Source organism: Ochotona curzoniae, unplaced genomic scaffold (assembly GCF_017591425.1).
Source record: "Ochotona curzoniae isolate NIBS_2020 unplaced genomic scaffold, NIBS_Ocur_1.0 scaffold_4506, whole genome shotgun sequence".
Taxonomy (NCBI): Eukaryota; Metazoa; Chordata; class Mammalia; order Lagomorpha; family Ochotonidae; genus Ochotona; species Ochotona curzoniae.
In genome coordinates, this window is record NW_024467119.1 from 15,299,828 (window position 1) to 15,315,758 (window position 15,931).

At 35.8% G+C, this 15,931-nt stretch overlaps 1 protein-coding gene across 2 annotated transcripts; it reads right to left on the bottom strand.

Moving 5' to 3' along the window:
• Window positions 1–374: 374 nt before the first annotated feature.
• LOC121147018 (UDP-glucuronosyltransferase 2B31-like) lies at window positions 375–14,528 on the bottom strand. Of its 2 annotated transcripts, none has more exons than XM_040966684.1 (6): window positions 13,802–14,528; window positions 11,461–11,609; window positions 6,644–6,775; window positions 5,389–5,476; window positions 4,135–4,354; window positions 375–651 (listed from the first exon to the last, which is right to left on the bottom strand). In XM_040966684.1, the coding sequence occupies exons 1-6, from the start codon at window positions 14,526–14,528 to the stop codon at window positions 375–377; spliced, it is 1,593 nt and encodes a 530-aa protein (XP_040822618.1). The 2 variants fall into 2 exon arrangements, with proteins under 2 accessions (XP_040822618.1, XP_040822619.1); XM_040966685.1 differs by having other exon boundaries at window positions 11,461–11,605; window positions 13,798–14,528.
• Window positions 14,529–15,931: the final 1,403 nt, after the last annotated feature.

A 15,931-nucleotide genomic window follows, 5' to 3' on the forward strand; every position in this document is an offset into this window, starting at 1 on the left:
CGGTTCTGAGAACTTGCTAATCAGAAGCATCATAAGAAGTTCAGATTTCAAATACTTCGCAGTCTTTGTAGAACTTGGGGACACAGTGACTTTTTTAAAACACACAAACATAAATTATATTTTCAGAATTCACATATACATTTTATTTTCTTTTTTATAGTTTATAAATTTTTCTCCTGTTTACGCTTGGAATCTTTCCAGTTTTTAAAGAGGATTTGAATCTCAGAAGAACAACTTTGTCTTCTGTGGGTAGACTGAAGAGTGTTATTTTGTCACAGGAAGAAGACAAACTTGCATCGGATCTTCACCTTGCTGAATTAACCCGAAGACGGCCCATCTAGCAGGTTTCTCAGCTTCAAGTTAACATGTTTAAACTACTCCCTTTTGCTCTTAACACTTTTAACAAGCATCCGGTAACAAAAGAGAAAACACTTTATGATGATGAGTGCAGTAATGGCTACACAGGCCAGCAGGAACCCAATCACATCCAGAGAGTGGTACTGGTACCAGGTGAGGTCGTGGGCTGCAACCCGCAGGTGCTTGGCTCCTTTGTGGCGCATGACATGCTCGATCCAGAAGACAGCTCGGTCCAGGGGCTTCATGGGCTGATCATGGTGGATCCGTGATAATGTCATGGCATTCTCTTTATATCTAAAAGGGCAACATAAAGTTAACAGCATTGCAAGAAAGTTAATTTGACTAGGAATATCTATGATAAATTTTCTATAAGTGAGTATTGTAAGTAACTGAAAAAGAGATGTGCTTGATTAAGTCATCTCAGAAACTGGCCTTTTAAACTGAACTTTTCCTGGTTGAAAGATTTTAGAAGGCAAATTTCAAAATACCATGGAATGTATGTTTTTCCCAATAGACAAAAGGTGAAGAAGCATTCCAACGAGGAACGAAATGATCAAAATGCATTTTGAGAATGAGTGTTTCAAGGGTTTTAAAAAGGACTTGTGTCATCCTGCGGAAACACTTGTTAAGCAGTCTCATGTCCTGTCCATCATATCCTTTAACCATCCGTAGTACTGTAAGAAGCTGGAATGATATTTTAGATATTATGTGTTGCATTAGGATACCATCTTACTAATCTATCCATTGGTCACTAGATTTCTAATAAAATCTAGAACTCTTCGATGATTGAACTCTAAAAGATGACACAGTACAAATGTCTGTTTCTAGTGCTTGTCCAGTGCTTGTCCATATGCTTTTCCAGGCACTTTTGTGTGTGACTTTGCTTTGATGCCACGCGGTTTGTTTCTGCGTTTTGTTCCCTTACCCTCCTGCTCCATGTCCTCCCCTGGATGATTCCACCCTGCTTCCCCCCAGTTTGGCTTTACCTTTGGATGAACATGCTGACATTAACGCTTTTAGAAGCTCTTCCTTTCAATGTATGCACGTATTTGTAGCCAATGCTCCTGTTGTTTTATGATTACGTCTGTCTTTGATGTGAGAATTTTACAACATACTATACAAGTATTATGCAAATTAGATTATGTTTGACAAACATGAAAAATTCCAGTTATCCTGAGTGAGTTCTTGGCAGCTTAATAATTGTCTGAAAAGCTTTGGCGCAGGGTGCACCCCCTCATCAGGTGACCACCCTTGCACAGCTGGGGAGAAGCACTGACCATTTGTGCAATGTTTAAGTCTGACTTCTTTCCCCAGAGTAATCGCTTCCTGAATTTTATGGATTCTGCTTAGTAATTTACTAGAATATTACAAGATGAATTTTTTTGTATTTTTCATAAAAAATAGTTGGTTAATTTTATTTCTATGTTAAGTCTCACTGTGTTGTGTTTAGTGCCATGATCATATTGTGATTCAATGACTGAGTGATGTTTGGGCTATTACTAATTTTTCATTATTTTTAGTGTAATTAGACACATTTCATATATACCTGTGATTTACATATTCAGATATTCCTATTGCTAAATACCTAAATGTGGATTTCCTAAGATAAAGAGCCATGTTAAATTATGATTTTAACTAAATATTTAGTAATTTTAAGCATATTTTTTCATTTCCAAAATTTTTGTTTGTTTTTTTTTTCCATTTTTTTCACATTACATCCTTCCTTTAAAAAATCAATTGATTTTAATTTCATTTCAATGTGGAGAGAGAAAGACAGACAGACATACACGAGGGAGAAAGACTTCGCAACTGCTGTTAACCCCACAGCTGGTAACTGAAACAGCTCAGGATCGGCAGGGCCGCAGCCAGGAGTCTGGACTCATCAGGTTTCCGCCAATGTTATTAGTGACTCAGCACTTAGGTCACCACCTGCTGTCTCTGCTGATAATTTCATTATCTGTTTTATGTACAATGAAAGAAACATTTTTCAATTGTAATGCATGTATTCATAGATACGGATATATACACATACATGTATTTATGTGTTTAAATAAATATATGAGAGGAGGTTTTGAAATGATCATAAAAATGGAATTAAAAGACATTTTGCTCTGTATGCTTTTTTTGTTGAGAACAACTATAATGATTTCTAATTAAATGTTTTTAACTTCTGGAAGCTTCCCATTACTTATTTCTATTTGAATGTCTTGTAATGTGGCTATCTACTTATTAGTTAACATCTACTTGGACAATCCTTGTATTAAAGTGATTATTTATGTTACATGTTAAATCCTAGTATGTTTATATTTATATTTATATCTCCATTTTAGAGTTTATATTTTGTTAGAATTTTTTCCTGAGTTATATTGATTTTCTGTCTTGTACCTTTCAAACCTTTATTTACTTATTTGGTTATGTATCAGAGAGAAAGAGATCTTCCATTTGCCAGTTAACTCCCTAAATATCCCTGATGTGTTTGGCTGTGAATTCCACCCAGTTCTGCCATGTGGGTGCCAGACTCACATACTTGGCTCATCCTTTGTGCTTTCCTTGGTGAACCAGCAGAAAGCTAGACTGATCACAGTGTACCTAGGACTTAACCAGGTACTCTATTAGAGGCTACCAGTGCCACAAACACACAGTCAACACACTGTGCCACTGTGCCTGCCTCTCTTGTCTCCTCAGAAGCATTTCTAACAACACATTTCACTACAGTTTCCTTCTTGGTAACACACTGTTAACTGTGAGTGATATAGGTGATACTCTTCATAGGTAGTACCGATAGTGATGATAGTACCCACTTTTGTAAATGTGCTGCCAAAGTGAACACACCAAAATTCAGAATAGAAACAGAGGCTGAATTGACAGTGATCATGTTAGGGATCCATATTCCACAAGTTCATTTCCTTCGAAAGCTGAAAAATTGATTATTTGTGACAATTTTATCAAAATGATGTAGTTCTGTACCTTAGAAAATAGCTGCAAAAAAGTGATATATCAATCATTTGGTGTGAGAGTTATTTATAATTTATAGTTCTGAGAGGGATTGCAACTATTTTATTAAAAGAATTCTTAGAACTCAAGAGAAAAATGAATAGTAACCTACAAAATAGTGACAAGTGATTGCAAGACCCATTTACCCAAGATGATAAATGAATAGTCAAAAGGTACATGAAATATTATTTACCATCTTCAGCCATAAGAGAAAAGACAGAGCCTAAATCAGAACATTATATTTTGATCACAATTGATAACCTTAAGGACATACTAAATTTGAAATTTATATTTTAATAGTATATCAAGATACCTCATTTTAAAAAGAAATTTGGAAATAAAAGTGCCTTCTTCAATTTAGTTGCATGCTTTAAAATATTGGCATACAACATCATCCAACCTGTTACTAATCAAGGCATAAAGCTGTGGGAGTTTGGTTTGCAGCTTTCAAAAAGCTGATTGAGAAGTGAAATATATTTCATAACAGTTAAATAATTTCACTGACTTAAAATCAAATGCAGAAGGACAAATATACATATACACTGACTGATGTCCATTTATTCATCATTATTACCACTTCGAAAATTGTGATGCTTTTAAACAGCACAATATTGGACATATACTATTGTTGAAGGACTACACTATTGTAACAGTATGAAGAAAGTGGTTTTGGGGGCAGATGATGGACAGAGAAGAAGGGAATATGGAGGGGGAAATCTCTATACCTACAAGACTATATTATAGAAGATAATAACAATAAAATACAAAACTTGTTATACTTACGAAGGATCATTAATGACTGTCTTCAAAGCATTGAGCAAATCTGTACTTGACATTGTGATAAAGTCCACTTTAACAGCAGCTCCCTTGGCCTGCACATGAGCAATGTTATCAAACTGATCCCCAAACAAAGGAATGCCCACCAAGGGCACACCATGGTGAATTGCTTCGTAAATGCCATTGGTTCCACCATGAGTAATGAAAGCTTTGGTGTTTGGATGACCTGGAGTTGAGTGAATTTCAACAAAAGATGATTAATTATATATCTTGGAAGTATAATGGAAAATCAAATTACCGTAATTTGAAGATAAAAAAGTTCTCGAAAACAGTTTTGTTATAGCCAAGAAATGGCACTGAAGTCAGTGAAATGTCCCCTTAGTGCACTGGCGATGTAGATCTTACATAAAAGAAAATCTTATGAAAAAAAGAGGACACATAAGATAATATTCTGTTAATGAAATCATTAGGTCACAAGATTTGACATGTGGTATGAACAGACTGAGAGAATGCCATGGTGCTGGCATTAAAGGAAGGAGAGACTGAATTTCATGAAACACATGAATGTTTCAAGGTAAAGATTGTTGTTTTTCTCACAGAAAACACACAGTCATAGGAAGGAAAGTCAAATCATATGGCGCTTAAAATATACCTGTGGTAGGAAAAGAGTGAGGAAAATTGGAAAAAGAGAAAACAGACAAATGGGGAAATTACTGAAAATTTCTTTTAGAGCTATTATAGTTAAAATAAATATTTTACATTTAAGTACAAAAATATGAACATATATAAAACATTCCAATGCTTGTTTAATATGATTTTATTCCAAAAAACCAAAAGTAACTAAAATGAATTTGAGTCGTTAGGGTAGTTTTTAAACTTTTATTAATTTGAATAGTGGGGAGAGAGTGTGACCCAGACATAGAAAAAGATCTCCTATTTGTTGGTTTGTTCCCCTAAACCCTACAAAACCGCCCTGCAAGGCCGGGGTGACCCAGGACTCGGGGACTCAGTCTCCAACACGATGGCAGTTTCTCAACAGCTTGAACCCTCTGACCGGGTGCCTCCCTGGATCTGCATTTAGCAGTAAGCTGGAATCCAGAGCCAAGCTGGGACTCAGATTCAGGTACTCTGATATGGAAGGAAAGCTTCCCAAACACTCACTTCCCAAACATTTCCCAAATACTCACTTCCCTAACACTCACTCTGAAATAATTTTTGTGATTAGTTTAATACGTTAGGCCTTCTTCCCCACCAGCTTACCGAGAAGATCATTCTGGGGGATCCAAGTGTAGAGCTGAGTGTTGGGTCCCAAGGTCTGTGGTTTCTTCCCACTGTATCTCCACAGAACCTAATCAGAAAAGACAATGTCTTACATGAGACTCACTCCAAATTACAGCAAGTTAGACTTCTGAACAGAGTAACAATTCAAATGTTTGAATGTCTTTCACCTGACAAATGTAGCAAATGAGGAAAAAGGATGTTGGATAATGAAAAGTATGAAACAATGGTCTGAATAGAATATGTTTGGATTCTATGCTTCTTTTTGCATTTAAATAGGTAAGGGTTGCAGTTTTGATGTGCAACAAAAGAGGCCATTACTAACAAATTCAAGCTAGTAAGAAATTGACAGCTATGTAAATTTTTGTCTAAATTATATAGCAAGTTTCTGATGGCCTTTACATCCATTTTATTTTATACATCTTTGTTTTCTTTTAGCTATCTTCTTACAAGTTTGGTATCAGTCTATTTATTATTTTGGTTATCGTAAGGAGCTTGTCAGTTTCCAAAGTTATTTTATAATAGTGTTTGACCTTTGTGGGTCCACTTTTAGTTATTCAAGGGTTCAGCCTGAACACTGCATTCTGTTGCCATCTTTCACTTATATGTTCCTCATTGAGACATTGGCAGAGGATTCTAGCCACAGAAGGCTACATTTTCACATCTCTGAGTGAAATTGTTTGGGTAACAAGTTTGATTAGACTCACCTTTCTTTTTTCTGTATTATCTCAGTAAACAGCAAAATGAACAGGAATATTAAAAAGTATAGGACTAGAAAATATATTTGAAATCCATGTGAAGACTAAATTTTGTGATATACTCCTGTATTTTCTCTTTTAATACTTATTAATAGTTACTGTGTTAGTACAGTTATTAACATTTTACTCCATTGTGAACATATCTGTATTGTGTACATTGTTCTCAGTAATATTGTAATAGCAAATCAAAATGACAAAGAGGAGTTTGCTGATATACCAGCCTGCATTACCATTGTAATATTAATTTGTATTGCAACTATAAAGCTTATTTCTTACAGGTAAAATGTCAAGTACAAATGTTTTTATAGAATCAGCATTAATGTCTGTACTAGTTATCATCTGACATGTACATTTTTCCTTTAACTTTGACTTTGGAGTAGAATCGCAGATACAGTAGCTGGGCACAGAACAACAGTTAGCAAATCAATTTCTCCTGAGAAAGTCTATAGTAGTTGCCACCATAAAGCACACTTTCTCACCTTTTGTGGAAGCTGGGCAAGGGCTGATGCGATCACATTGGCCCTCTCTTCTGTCAGGTTACTGATCATTGAGCCCAGAGAAAACACCACAACTCCCTCTTCCCCAGAGCTCTGCACAAAATCTTCCATGTCCTGTGAAAAATGTTTGTTTCATTATGAAATAACCACAGCAAAACAAACACTAAGTAGAAGATCAGTTATGAGAGGCATTGTCATGGCCTAGGCTGTTGGCTGTGGTGTTCATTTCCCAAATGATACATGTTTCATTCCTGGCCGTTCCTCTTTCAACCCAACTCCCTGCTAATATCCCTGGAAAGCAGCAGAAATAGCCCAAATATTTGGGCCCCTCTACTCAGTGGGAGACCTGGAAGATGTTCCTGAATCTTGGCTTTGAACCAGCTTTGTTCTGACCATTGCAACAATGTGGGCAGTGAATCAGCAGATGGGAGATTCTCTTTGTCTCTCTCGTGCTTATGCCTTTCAATAATTTTATAAGTATTGTCTTTTATATTTATGTATTTCAAATAAATTTATTAAAAAGTTAAACTAAATAAAATAAACCCATGCTAATTATTATGAGAAACAGCAAAAATGTTCACATCCCACCTAAGGAATGATTCAAGACATATTGTTTGCATAAAAAGTATTACAGTAGTTTTAATAAAGGCATTTATCTCTTTTCTGAAGGTTAGGAAGAAATTGAGAGGCAAAATGACAAACATCAAATTATATATTTTCTTGTATTAGGATAAACAGGCATTTTTTTAATTCACTGATTAGATTGTCTATTTTTAAACTGAAGATTTGTGAAAATCCTGTTTTTAACAAGTCTGTTAATTTTTTTTTAAGGACCAGCTGTGGTAGCCTAGTGGCTAAAGTCCTTGCCTTGCACACGCTGGGATTCCATATGGGCTCTGTTTCTAATCCCGGCAGCCCTGTTTCCCATCCAGCTCCCTACTGTGGCCTGGAAAAGCAATGGAGGATGGGCCAAAGCCTTAGAATCCTGCACCCGTGTGGGAGACCCAGAAGAGATCCCAGGTTCCTGACTTCAAATGTAGCTCTAGTTATTGCAGCCACTTAGGGAATGAATCAAGGGGAGTAAGATCTTCCTCTCTGTCTCTCCTCTTCTCTGTATATCTGACTTTCCAATAATAAAATAAAATAACTTTAATTTTTTTTTTTCAAATGCAATTGCTCTCCTTGTATCTCCAGATTGTATCTGGTAATTTGGAGGAGAGTTAAAGATCTCAACTGTATAAGCTGGCAAACTTAATGAATAAATGTGTACACGTGTACACTTGGAGTGTTTTGGCCATTAATCATTTCCCCATTCTCTCTCTCTTTCTCTCTCTCTTTTTTTCTTGGCAGAAGAAAGAACACAAAGAAAGCACACAGGGATGTTTTTGTGGATTTTAATGATATTAGTTCTTTGCACTTTTCACACACACTATATATGTATACGTACATATGAGGAATAAGAATGATCAGACTGAGATAGTCTTTAAATTATAAAATAGGTTCCATTATAATCATAACATAGGAAAATATATTTCTTTGGTGTGGATGAAACAGAGTGATTAGTATTTGAGATAAAGCAATGAATACAAATTATGTCAAATGTCACTGGAGTTTGACTCTCTGAATGCACCGTGTAAATCATATGGATAGTAAATTGTGATTGAAACCGACATCATTAAGTTAAATAATTTCCAGAATTCAATGGATAATTAATAATCACACATTAATAGTCTTATATATTTTTCTTTCTGAGAAATACTTGTGAAAATAAGCTTCAGACAATGATTAGTAAGAGAAAGTGCTGTTCTTAATTTGCAAAAATTTTGGTATTATTGTTGTGACAGCAAAAAACAATAAAAACAAATGGATCTACAAAAAGATGAGGTTTTATCATTTTGACAATTAAGAAAGCTTTTAATTCTCCATTGTATTTTTTGATAAAAAGTGTTTTTGCAACAATGTGCAGCTTGTCATGTCTGGATTAAATACATCTTCACCAGGAGCTGTAAATGGCATCAGTAGTTACAGGACTTATTGAGAGAGCCCCATTGGAGAAAGGCCTCATGGATTTTTCTGAAATGGGTAATTCCTGTTGCAGAGAATAAAGCGGTGAGGGGAGTAGTAACTGGCAGATATGGACAGCACATTTCCCTGCTACATCAATTTTGAAATATGATTTTGGAGTGAAAGGTGTCACTGAAACAGAAAGCTATCCATGATAAGTCAAGTGTAAACAGAACTTTGGGGATTATTTTCCTGGAATTTTAAATCACAGTAACAGATTCCTATATTTCAGTGGTAGTTATTTTTACATATTATTAAGTGATACAGAGCTACATTTTGTGATATTGGAACACATTTAAAGCAAAATATTAGAAAGCTGAGTAAAATGTAGATGGAAATACATCTTAATGATATTCAATCTTTTAGTACACAGAGAAAAATAAAATAATAATGACTAAATAAAAATTGATTGGCAGATAATTTCACTGTATTAATTAAAAGTAATTTAGCAAATTAGATAAGTTCCCATAGCAACACTCCTTTTAAATATGGAAATTTTAATTTATTTAAATTTCCTCTAACATATATAATTTTTTATTTTTCAATGAAATGAGGCATAGTTTCCTATGTCTCTTAAATGCCTATTTCTGAGGTTAATATAAAGGGAGCAGACTTCCTATATTTCAAAGGGTATAACTATCCTAACATCTCTCTAGCTTCCTTTCTTTCATTCCTTTTTCCTTTGTTTATGATGATACATTCCAATTTCCTGGATGGTCACAGATGTAACAGTACATGAAATGCAGTACTCAATGAGTAACTAACAGGAAGAACATAGTCCCACGAAAACCCTCCTTTGAGAATGTGTATTAATAACTGATCATATGAGAAGTGAAGATTTTCTGTACAAAGTTTTGTAACAGCATCACTGTTTTATTGCAAGGGAAAATCATCCAGGTTCTTTGACAAAGATAGTACGAGATTGTGTGTGGCTCTGGCTTTGCTTGTTTTCTTGTTTAAGATTGCTTTAGCTACTCGTTATTTCTTCATATGGAGGGTTTATTTTCTGAAGGCTGTGGATTATATTTTAGGCTAAGGAGATGCATGTCCTGTAGTCTCTAGATGTTTCTGATGAGCATTCAAGTTGATAAAATACTGTCACTTTTTTTTTTCAAAAAATATTTGCCTCGGGGGGATATGGAATCCCTTGAAAGCCCTTGTTTGGGGCAGATGTAAATAATTAAACAAATGTGGCATACTGAGAAGTGAAGAGGAAAGGCACAAATGTATCCAGGTGCACAGATGGAGGGGTGGGCTGGGACTTGAAGGAAGACACAGGGAAAGGAGTAAGGATGGCAAGAGGGACGGGGAGACAGTGCTGGGAAGAAGCAGGTCTCAGGAAACAGTCAGTGTAAGGGATTAATGTATCTCCAAATAAGTGCTGAAATTTCTAACTGTGCACAAATCAAAACCAGAAGCCAAGATTTTTGGCAGAACAGACTTTTGGTAAAATTCTGGAAAGTGCATGCTGGTCTAAGACCTTACCCATGGAAGAAATAAATTTTCGATCAGCTTCCAAAGAGATAGTCAAAAGGAAACTTCCTTGCCCAGGAGTCAGAGAATACTTCCCACCAGAAACTCTGAGGGAGATAGTGAGTACTATTTCTATTCTACAGACAGCTTTTGGTCAAAGATAAGAGTTTTTCAAACACTTTATGCATTTGGTAAATTGGTTATTAAAATAGTCAAATGTATCTATAATTATAATATTTGGTAACAGGAAACCTTTTGGAAAATCAAGAATTTTAATAATGAGTTAGACTTCTTGGTTATGGAAGTGGATTCAAATCTCACTTTTGCAACTTTAATGACAGTAACAATTGCAAATGATCACAATTAAACTTTATTTTTCTCATCCTCCTCCAAAAATCAGCTTTTAGCCTGTGCTTCCAATATTGCCACTGTCCCTTAAAAAGGACAAAAGGAATCTTTACAACATTTATAAGAAGCAATGTGGGAGAGAGGGAGAGAAGGTGGAACATGAGTGGGAAGGAGGATCGTGTAGCAAGTTTAGCTCTGCTCCCAAATCCAGGCTGTGCAATACATGAAAAACTTTACACATTTATAGTGTATTAATTAAAATCAGTGAATTTTCATTTTCTATTGTGAAGTGTATGATCATAAATGATAACAAAGTATTTTTGCAACGCCAGTAACTGCAGGCTTCTGCTATATCCAGTAGAAACATTTGCCTTTGGGTACAGGTAGACTACATGCTCTTTGTTGTGCCTCAAGCAGGTTCTCTTGTGCTGGTCCTCACAGGCGATTTTACTATGGAAACACATGCTACTTAGGGAACTTTTCCCAGAGTTTCTTAGCAGAATACATCTGAAAACACTTCTGACTCAAATGATACAACTTGCAAATCCTTTCATGTAGCACTTAAAATCAGTGTTGGGATGTAGAATATTTTTATGTTCTATCTGTATCAAGCACTTAAGTCTGGAGTATTATTCACACTTCTCAGAATTCCTTGAAAGAATAATTATTGTATTCATCCTTGTTGACAAATTTTAACTAACTCCATGTTCAAAATCTCCCAGCTTGCCCTCTTTCCTTTATAGCATAAGTAAAATTCATACAGCCATTGCAAGTAAAAAAACAGCTTCTCCTGCTAGCATCCTGTGTTTCACTGAGCATAACAGCCTGAAATTGAAACACTGAATGCAGAATGCAGAAACATTTCTACCTCAACAGCCAAACAAGCAGAACCAAACTGCCTGGAATAGGTTTACCTTAGGCAGGGCTTTGGCAGGTCTGCAGTGGAGCCCTCCAATAAAATGAACATTTGGTAAGAGTGGATGAGGAAATTCCAGATCCCAGTAGGTTCTGATGAGCCACATTTCAGCTTTCCCCATTAATTCAGTCAGTTTAGTGGGTCTTCCTAAAGGAGGGAGTGGGAAAAAAAGGGGGTCAGGTGAATATGACTCATGCTAATTCTTTATTAAAAAGATTTCCTTGAAAGCAGGCTTGTAGAATGAGACAGAACGAGAATAGACATTGTCGGGGAAAAAAAAAAGACCGAGTGTGGTATCCCATCAGCTGTCTCAGTTCCCAAAAAGGCTACAGCTAGAGATTGGCTCGGAACCTGGAGCAGGTTCTCACCTGGGTGGCAGAAGTACAAGTACTTGCACCAATTACCGTTGCTTTCCCAGTCATCTTAGCTGGGAGCTCTGCCAGAAGCAGAGAAGCTTGGGTTTAACATGTGGCTCATATGGGATTCTAATATCATAGGTGATGGTGACTGAACATGTGAGGCCACAGCAGTAGACCTTGCAGGTGATTTCTGAAAGTCCCCAAAGATATTTTCCAATGTCTTTATATTGATAAAACTGATGTGCCACGTATTTGTGGATATCAATATATTAAAGATATTATGCAAAGATGCATAACAGGAACATTGTGGAAAGACACTACAGCTGTAACTCACCTCAGTATATTTACATACAAAATAGTTTTCAAAGTAAGTGAGTCTTTTATACAAGTATTAATTTTTTCTCTAATATTACCAAAGAAACTCCTTTTTTATTTAAAAATTTACACAATGACCTATTTTTAGTAAATCTCCATTAGGTAAATAATTCAACAAATACCAAGTAGACAAAAAAAGTATTGCTTCACAAGATTGTAAGAGTGTAAATTTTAACCAAATTCAACTGTGGTTTTCATTCCTACAGAATATAAAATATTCTGCTTATAAAATATTCTGAGTTTAGGTTCAACAGATCAGGAAATTGTAGGTTCATCATTTTGGAACAGGATTATTTCACTAAGCATAAAGGTCTCCAGTTAAATCATTTTATTACACAACACCGGGTTTCAATAACTTATTTAATAAAAAAAGGATAAATATTATGAAACGAAAATGCTTGATTTTTGTACTGAGTATCTGTGCTATAAATGCTACACGTTCCAATTGCAGTGGTACTTGTCATGTAATGTAATAAAAGAGTATAAGTTCTAAATATATATTTATATATATATACATAATGTTATATATGTAACAACATTTTTTAAAGTGCTATGTATATACACATATATATAAGAGAAAATGAATACATAAGTTAGTTCTCAGACTACATTCATTATGATTCGTAGACTGAAGAGCACTGTTTTACAAGATAAAATAAGGGTATGTTGAGGTGGATATAAAATTTCTTAGAGAAACATTCATTGCTTTACTTTGGGGCTTTATGACTTCTTGGAATGTCCTCTATGGGGGAAATTATCAACTGCTCATATATAATCTGAGATTTTCTGTAGTACTTTGAGTTTGTCACAATGTTTTATTTTGTATTAATTTAGTATTTTTAAGGAAAGGCAGATTTACAGACGGGAGAGATACAGAAAAAAATGTTCATTCTGCTGATTCACTCCTCAGGTGGCTGCAAAGCCCAGAGCTGAGTCAATCTGAAGCCAAGATCCAGGAGTTTCTACTGGGTCTTCAGCATGTGTGCAGGGGTCCCAATGCTTTAGGACATCCTCTACTGCTTTCTGAGACCACAGAACAATGCTGGGTGAGAAGTGGAACATCCTGGACAGTAATTGGAACCAGTGCATGCAAGCTGAGCATAAGCTATTGAGCCATTGTGCAAGGCTCTGTCACAGTATTTTAGGTTTTCATTCCCTCATTATACTTGTAGAAAACAGTTTTGGGGGTCAATAGCATAATTCTTGACCTGTCTGCAACAGCATTTCAAATGGGTACAGGTTCATTTCCCACCTGCTTGTTTTCAGATCCAGTACCCTGCTTACAGCCTAGGAAGGAAGCAGATGTTAGCCCAAGACTGTGGGACCCTGCATCACCTTAGGAGACCTGAAAGAAGATCCTGGATTCTGGCTTCAGATCATCTTAACTTTAGTCATTGTGGACACTTGGGGAGAATGAATCATCAAATGAAAGATCTTTCTCTCTCTCTGTCTCCTTCTCTCTGTAAAATTGCCTTTCAAATAAAAATGAAAATAAACATTTAAAAACAAAGAAGACAATTTTCTATTATTTGATATGCATACAAGGTCACCTCAAAAGCACGAAATAGTCAGGATGTGGCAATATCTAAAGAAAACAAGACTTACCCAGCACTTCACTGTAAAATTGATCCCATTTCTTCTCATTGAAAGTTTGGAACCAAAAGTCAAAATAAAGCACATACAACATATTTTTTACTCTCTCCATGAATGTCATTTTATCAGTTAATTCTGACATGGTGTTAGGCACGTAGGAAGGGGGAAGCAAAAGTCCTCCGCTGTACTTTTCATAAGTGTAGCCTGGAAAGAGTCGATGTGTGTACAGAAAGGGGACTTTAAGTATCTCAGCCAGCAGCTCACCACAGGGACACAGGGCATCTGCAAAAATAACATCAAACCTCGATTCTTTCAGCTTTGTCACAAGTTTCTTGTTTAAAACTGCATCCCTACAGATACTTTGAAAAAAATCAGAATCTACCCATGACAGTTCTTGAAGAGTTGAATAATATTTCCAAAATGAGCAAGTTCCTATTTCAAGAACATAATTCATGAGGTCTTCCGTGAAGTACTTCTCATACTCATCTTTGGACATCGATGAAGAAAAAGTTTCAAACTTAATAGCTGAAGAATTGTTCTGATCAAGCAGAACAGAAACTGAAGATTTGAGAACAGTCACCTCATGTCCCCTCTGCACCAGTTCATCCAGGATGGTTTTCATATTGATCCAGTGACTGAAATCCATTGGCCACACCAACACCTTTCCACATTCCACAGTGCTGAAGTGGCAACTGAACTGTAGCAGCAGCAGCAGAACTGAAATCCACGTGGTAGACATCTCAGCGAAAGGAGAAACTTCATTTCACACTCTTACTCCTTGTTGTTGGTTATATACAGAGAGACTAATTTCATAGTTAAAATGTAACTTGTACAGGTCAAAGTACAGGCACATATGAGCAATCAGAATATCTGTATGAAACGTGGAAAAAACTGAATTTGACCTCACATTTTAATGGATATATGCAAAAAAACTTTTATTATTTTAATTTTGTGGATTCAGGAGCCCATGACTTTGACTGTACATTTCACTTATTTTATAATAAGTTTAATGGAATCGTGTAAATAACAGTCACATATTATAACTGTTGATACAGAACTTGAAATAAAGTGATAAAATATATCTAGATAATACACCTGGATATTTGATAATCTCAATAACTTCTCTGTCATTATGAAAATATTTTGCTCTCAGTTTATTCATGTATCATATAATTCACTTATTTTCTTTGATCATTTATTTTTGTATTAATTTCCATTATATGAATTTATATATGTATATTTATTTACACTTTGTAGCTTAGAGTGTAGTTCTAAATATCACAGAATTTAAATCACTATTTCTAAGATTTATTGTTATTTTTATTGGAAAGGCATATTTACAGAGAGAAAATAAGAGAAAATGATCTTCTGTCCACTGGTTCACTCCTGAACTAGCTGAAACTGCCAGAGCTGAGTCTATCCAACACCAGGAGCCAGAAGCCTCCTGGTGGCTCCCTACAAGAGTGAAGGGTGCCAAGGCTTTGGGCCATTCTCTTCTGCTCTGCCAGGCCACAAGCAGGGAGCTGGATAGGAGGTGAAGGAGCTGGGACATGAAATGGAGCCCATATGTGACCCTGGCACCTTCAAGGTGAGGATTCCGTGAGCCGTTGGGCCAAGCCAACACAAATTTTTAGACTTATTTGGCAAACCTCCAATGAAGTCCTTAGCTAATTCCCTTTGCCAGCACTAACCCCTCTGCACGTATTTCCTAAGCATATAGATTTTCTTATTTGGAGAATTTCATATAAATCATGTGTTTATAACAGGTACACACTTTTGATTGGATTACTAATAAGCTAATGCTTTGAAAACTCACTTATTTTGAAGCATATATGTATGCTTCATTCTATCCTACTGCTGTACAATGTCTGAGAGTAGGGATGTACAACACGATGTTATTCATTTGAAGATGACGAACATCTGTCTCCCCTGCACAGGGCTCTTTTTGTTCTTGAATACTGTCTCCGTTCATACTATGAACTAATGTGTTGTGGACATAGTCTAAGTTTTCTTGGGTGTATAGCGAAAAATGGAATTTCTGAATCAAATGATAACTATATTTGCATATTCCATACATTCCACATATTTAATTAGCATGCTCAGCTGTAGTGTGGAATGTAACATATTATGCTCCAGCTAGTG

What these genes read in the sequence shown, in the direction of transcription:
- LOC121147018 (XM_040966684.1), bottom strand. Translation starts at nt 14,528, where the DNA reads ATGTCTACCACGTGGATTTCAGTTCTGCTGCTGCTGCTACAGTTCAGT. An exon ending in ATTTTACAGTGAAGTGCTGG is followed by an intron (nt 11,610 to 13,801) that starts GTAAGTCTTGTT and finishes TCCCTCCTTTAG; the next exon opens with GAAGACCCACTAAACTGACT. An exon ending in TTGCCCAGCTTCCACAAAAG is followed by an intron (nt 5,477 to 6,643) that starts GTGAGAAAGTGT and finishes TTTTCTGATTAG; the next exon opens with GTTCTGTGGAGATACAGTGG.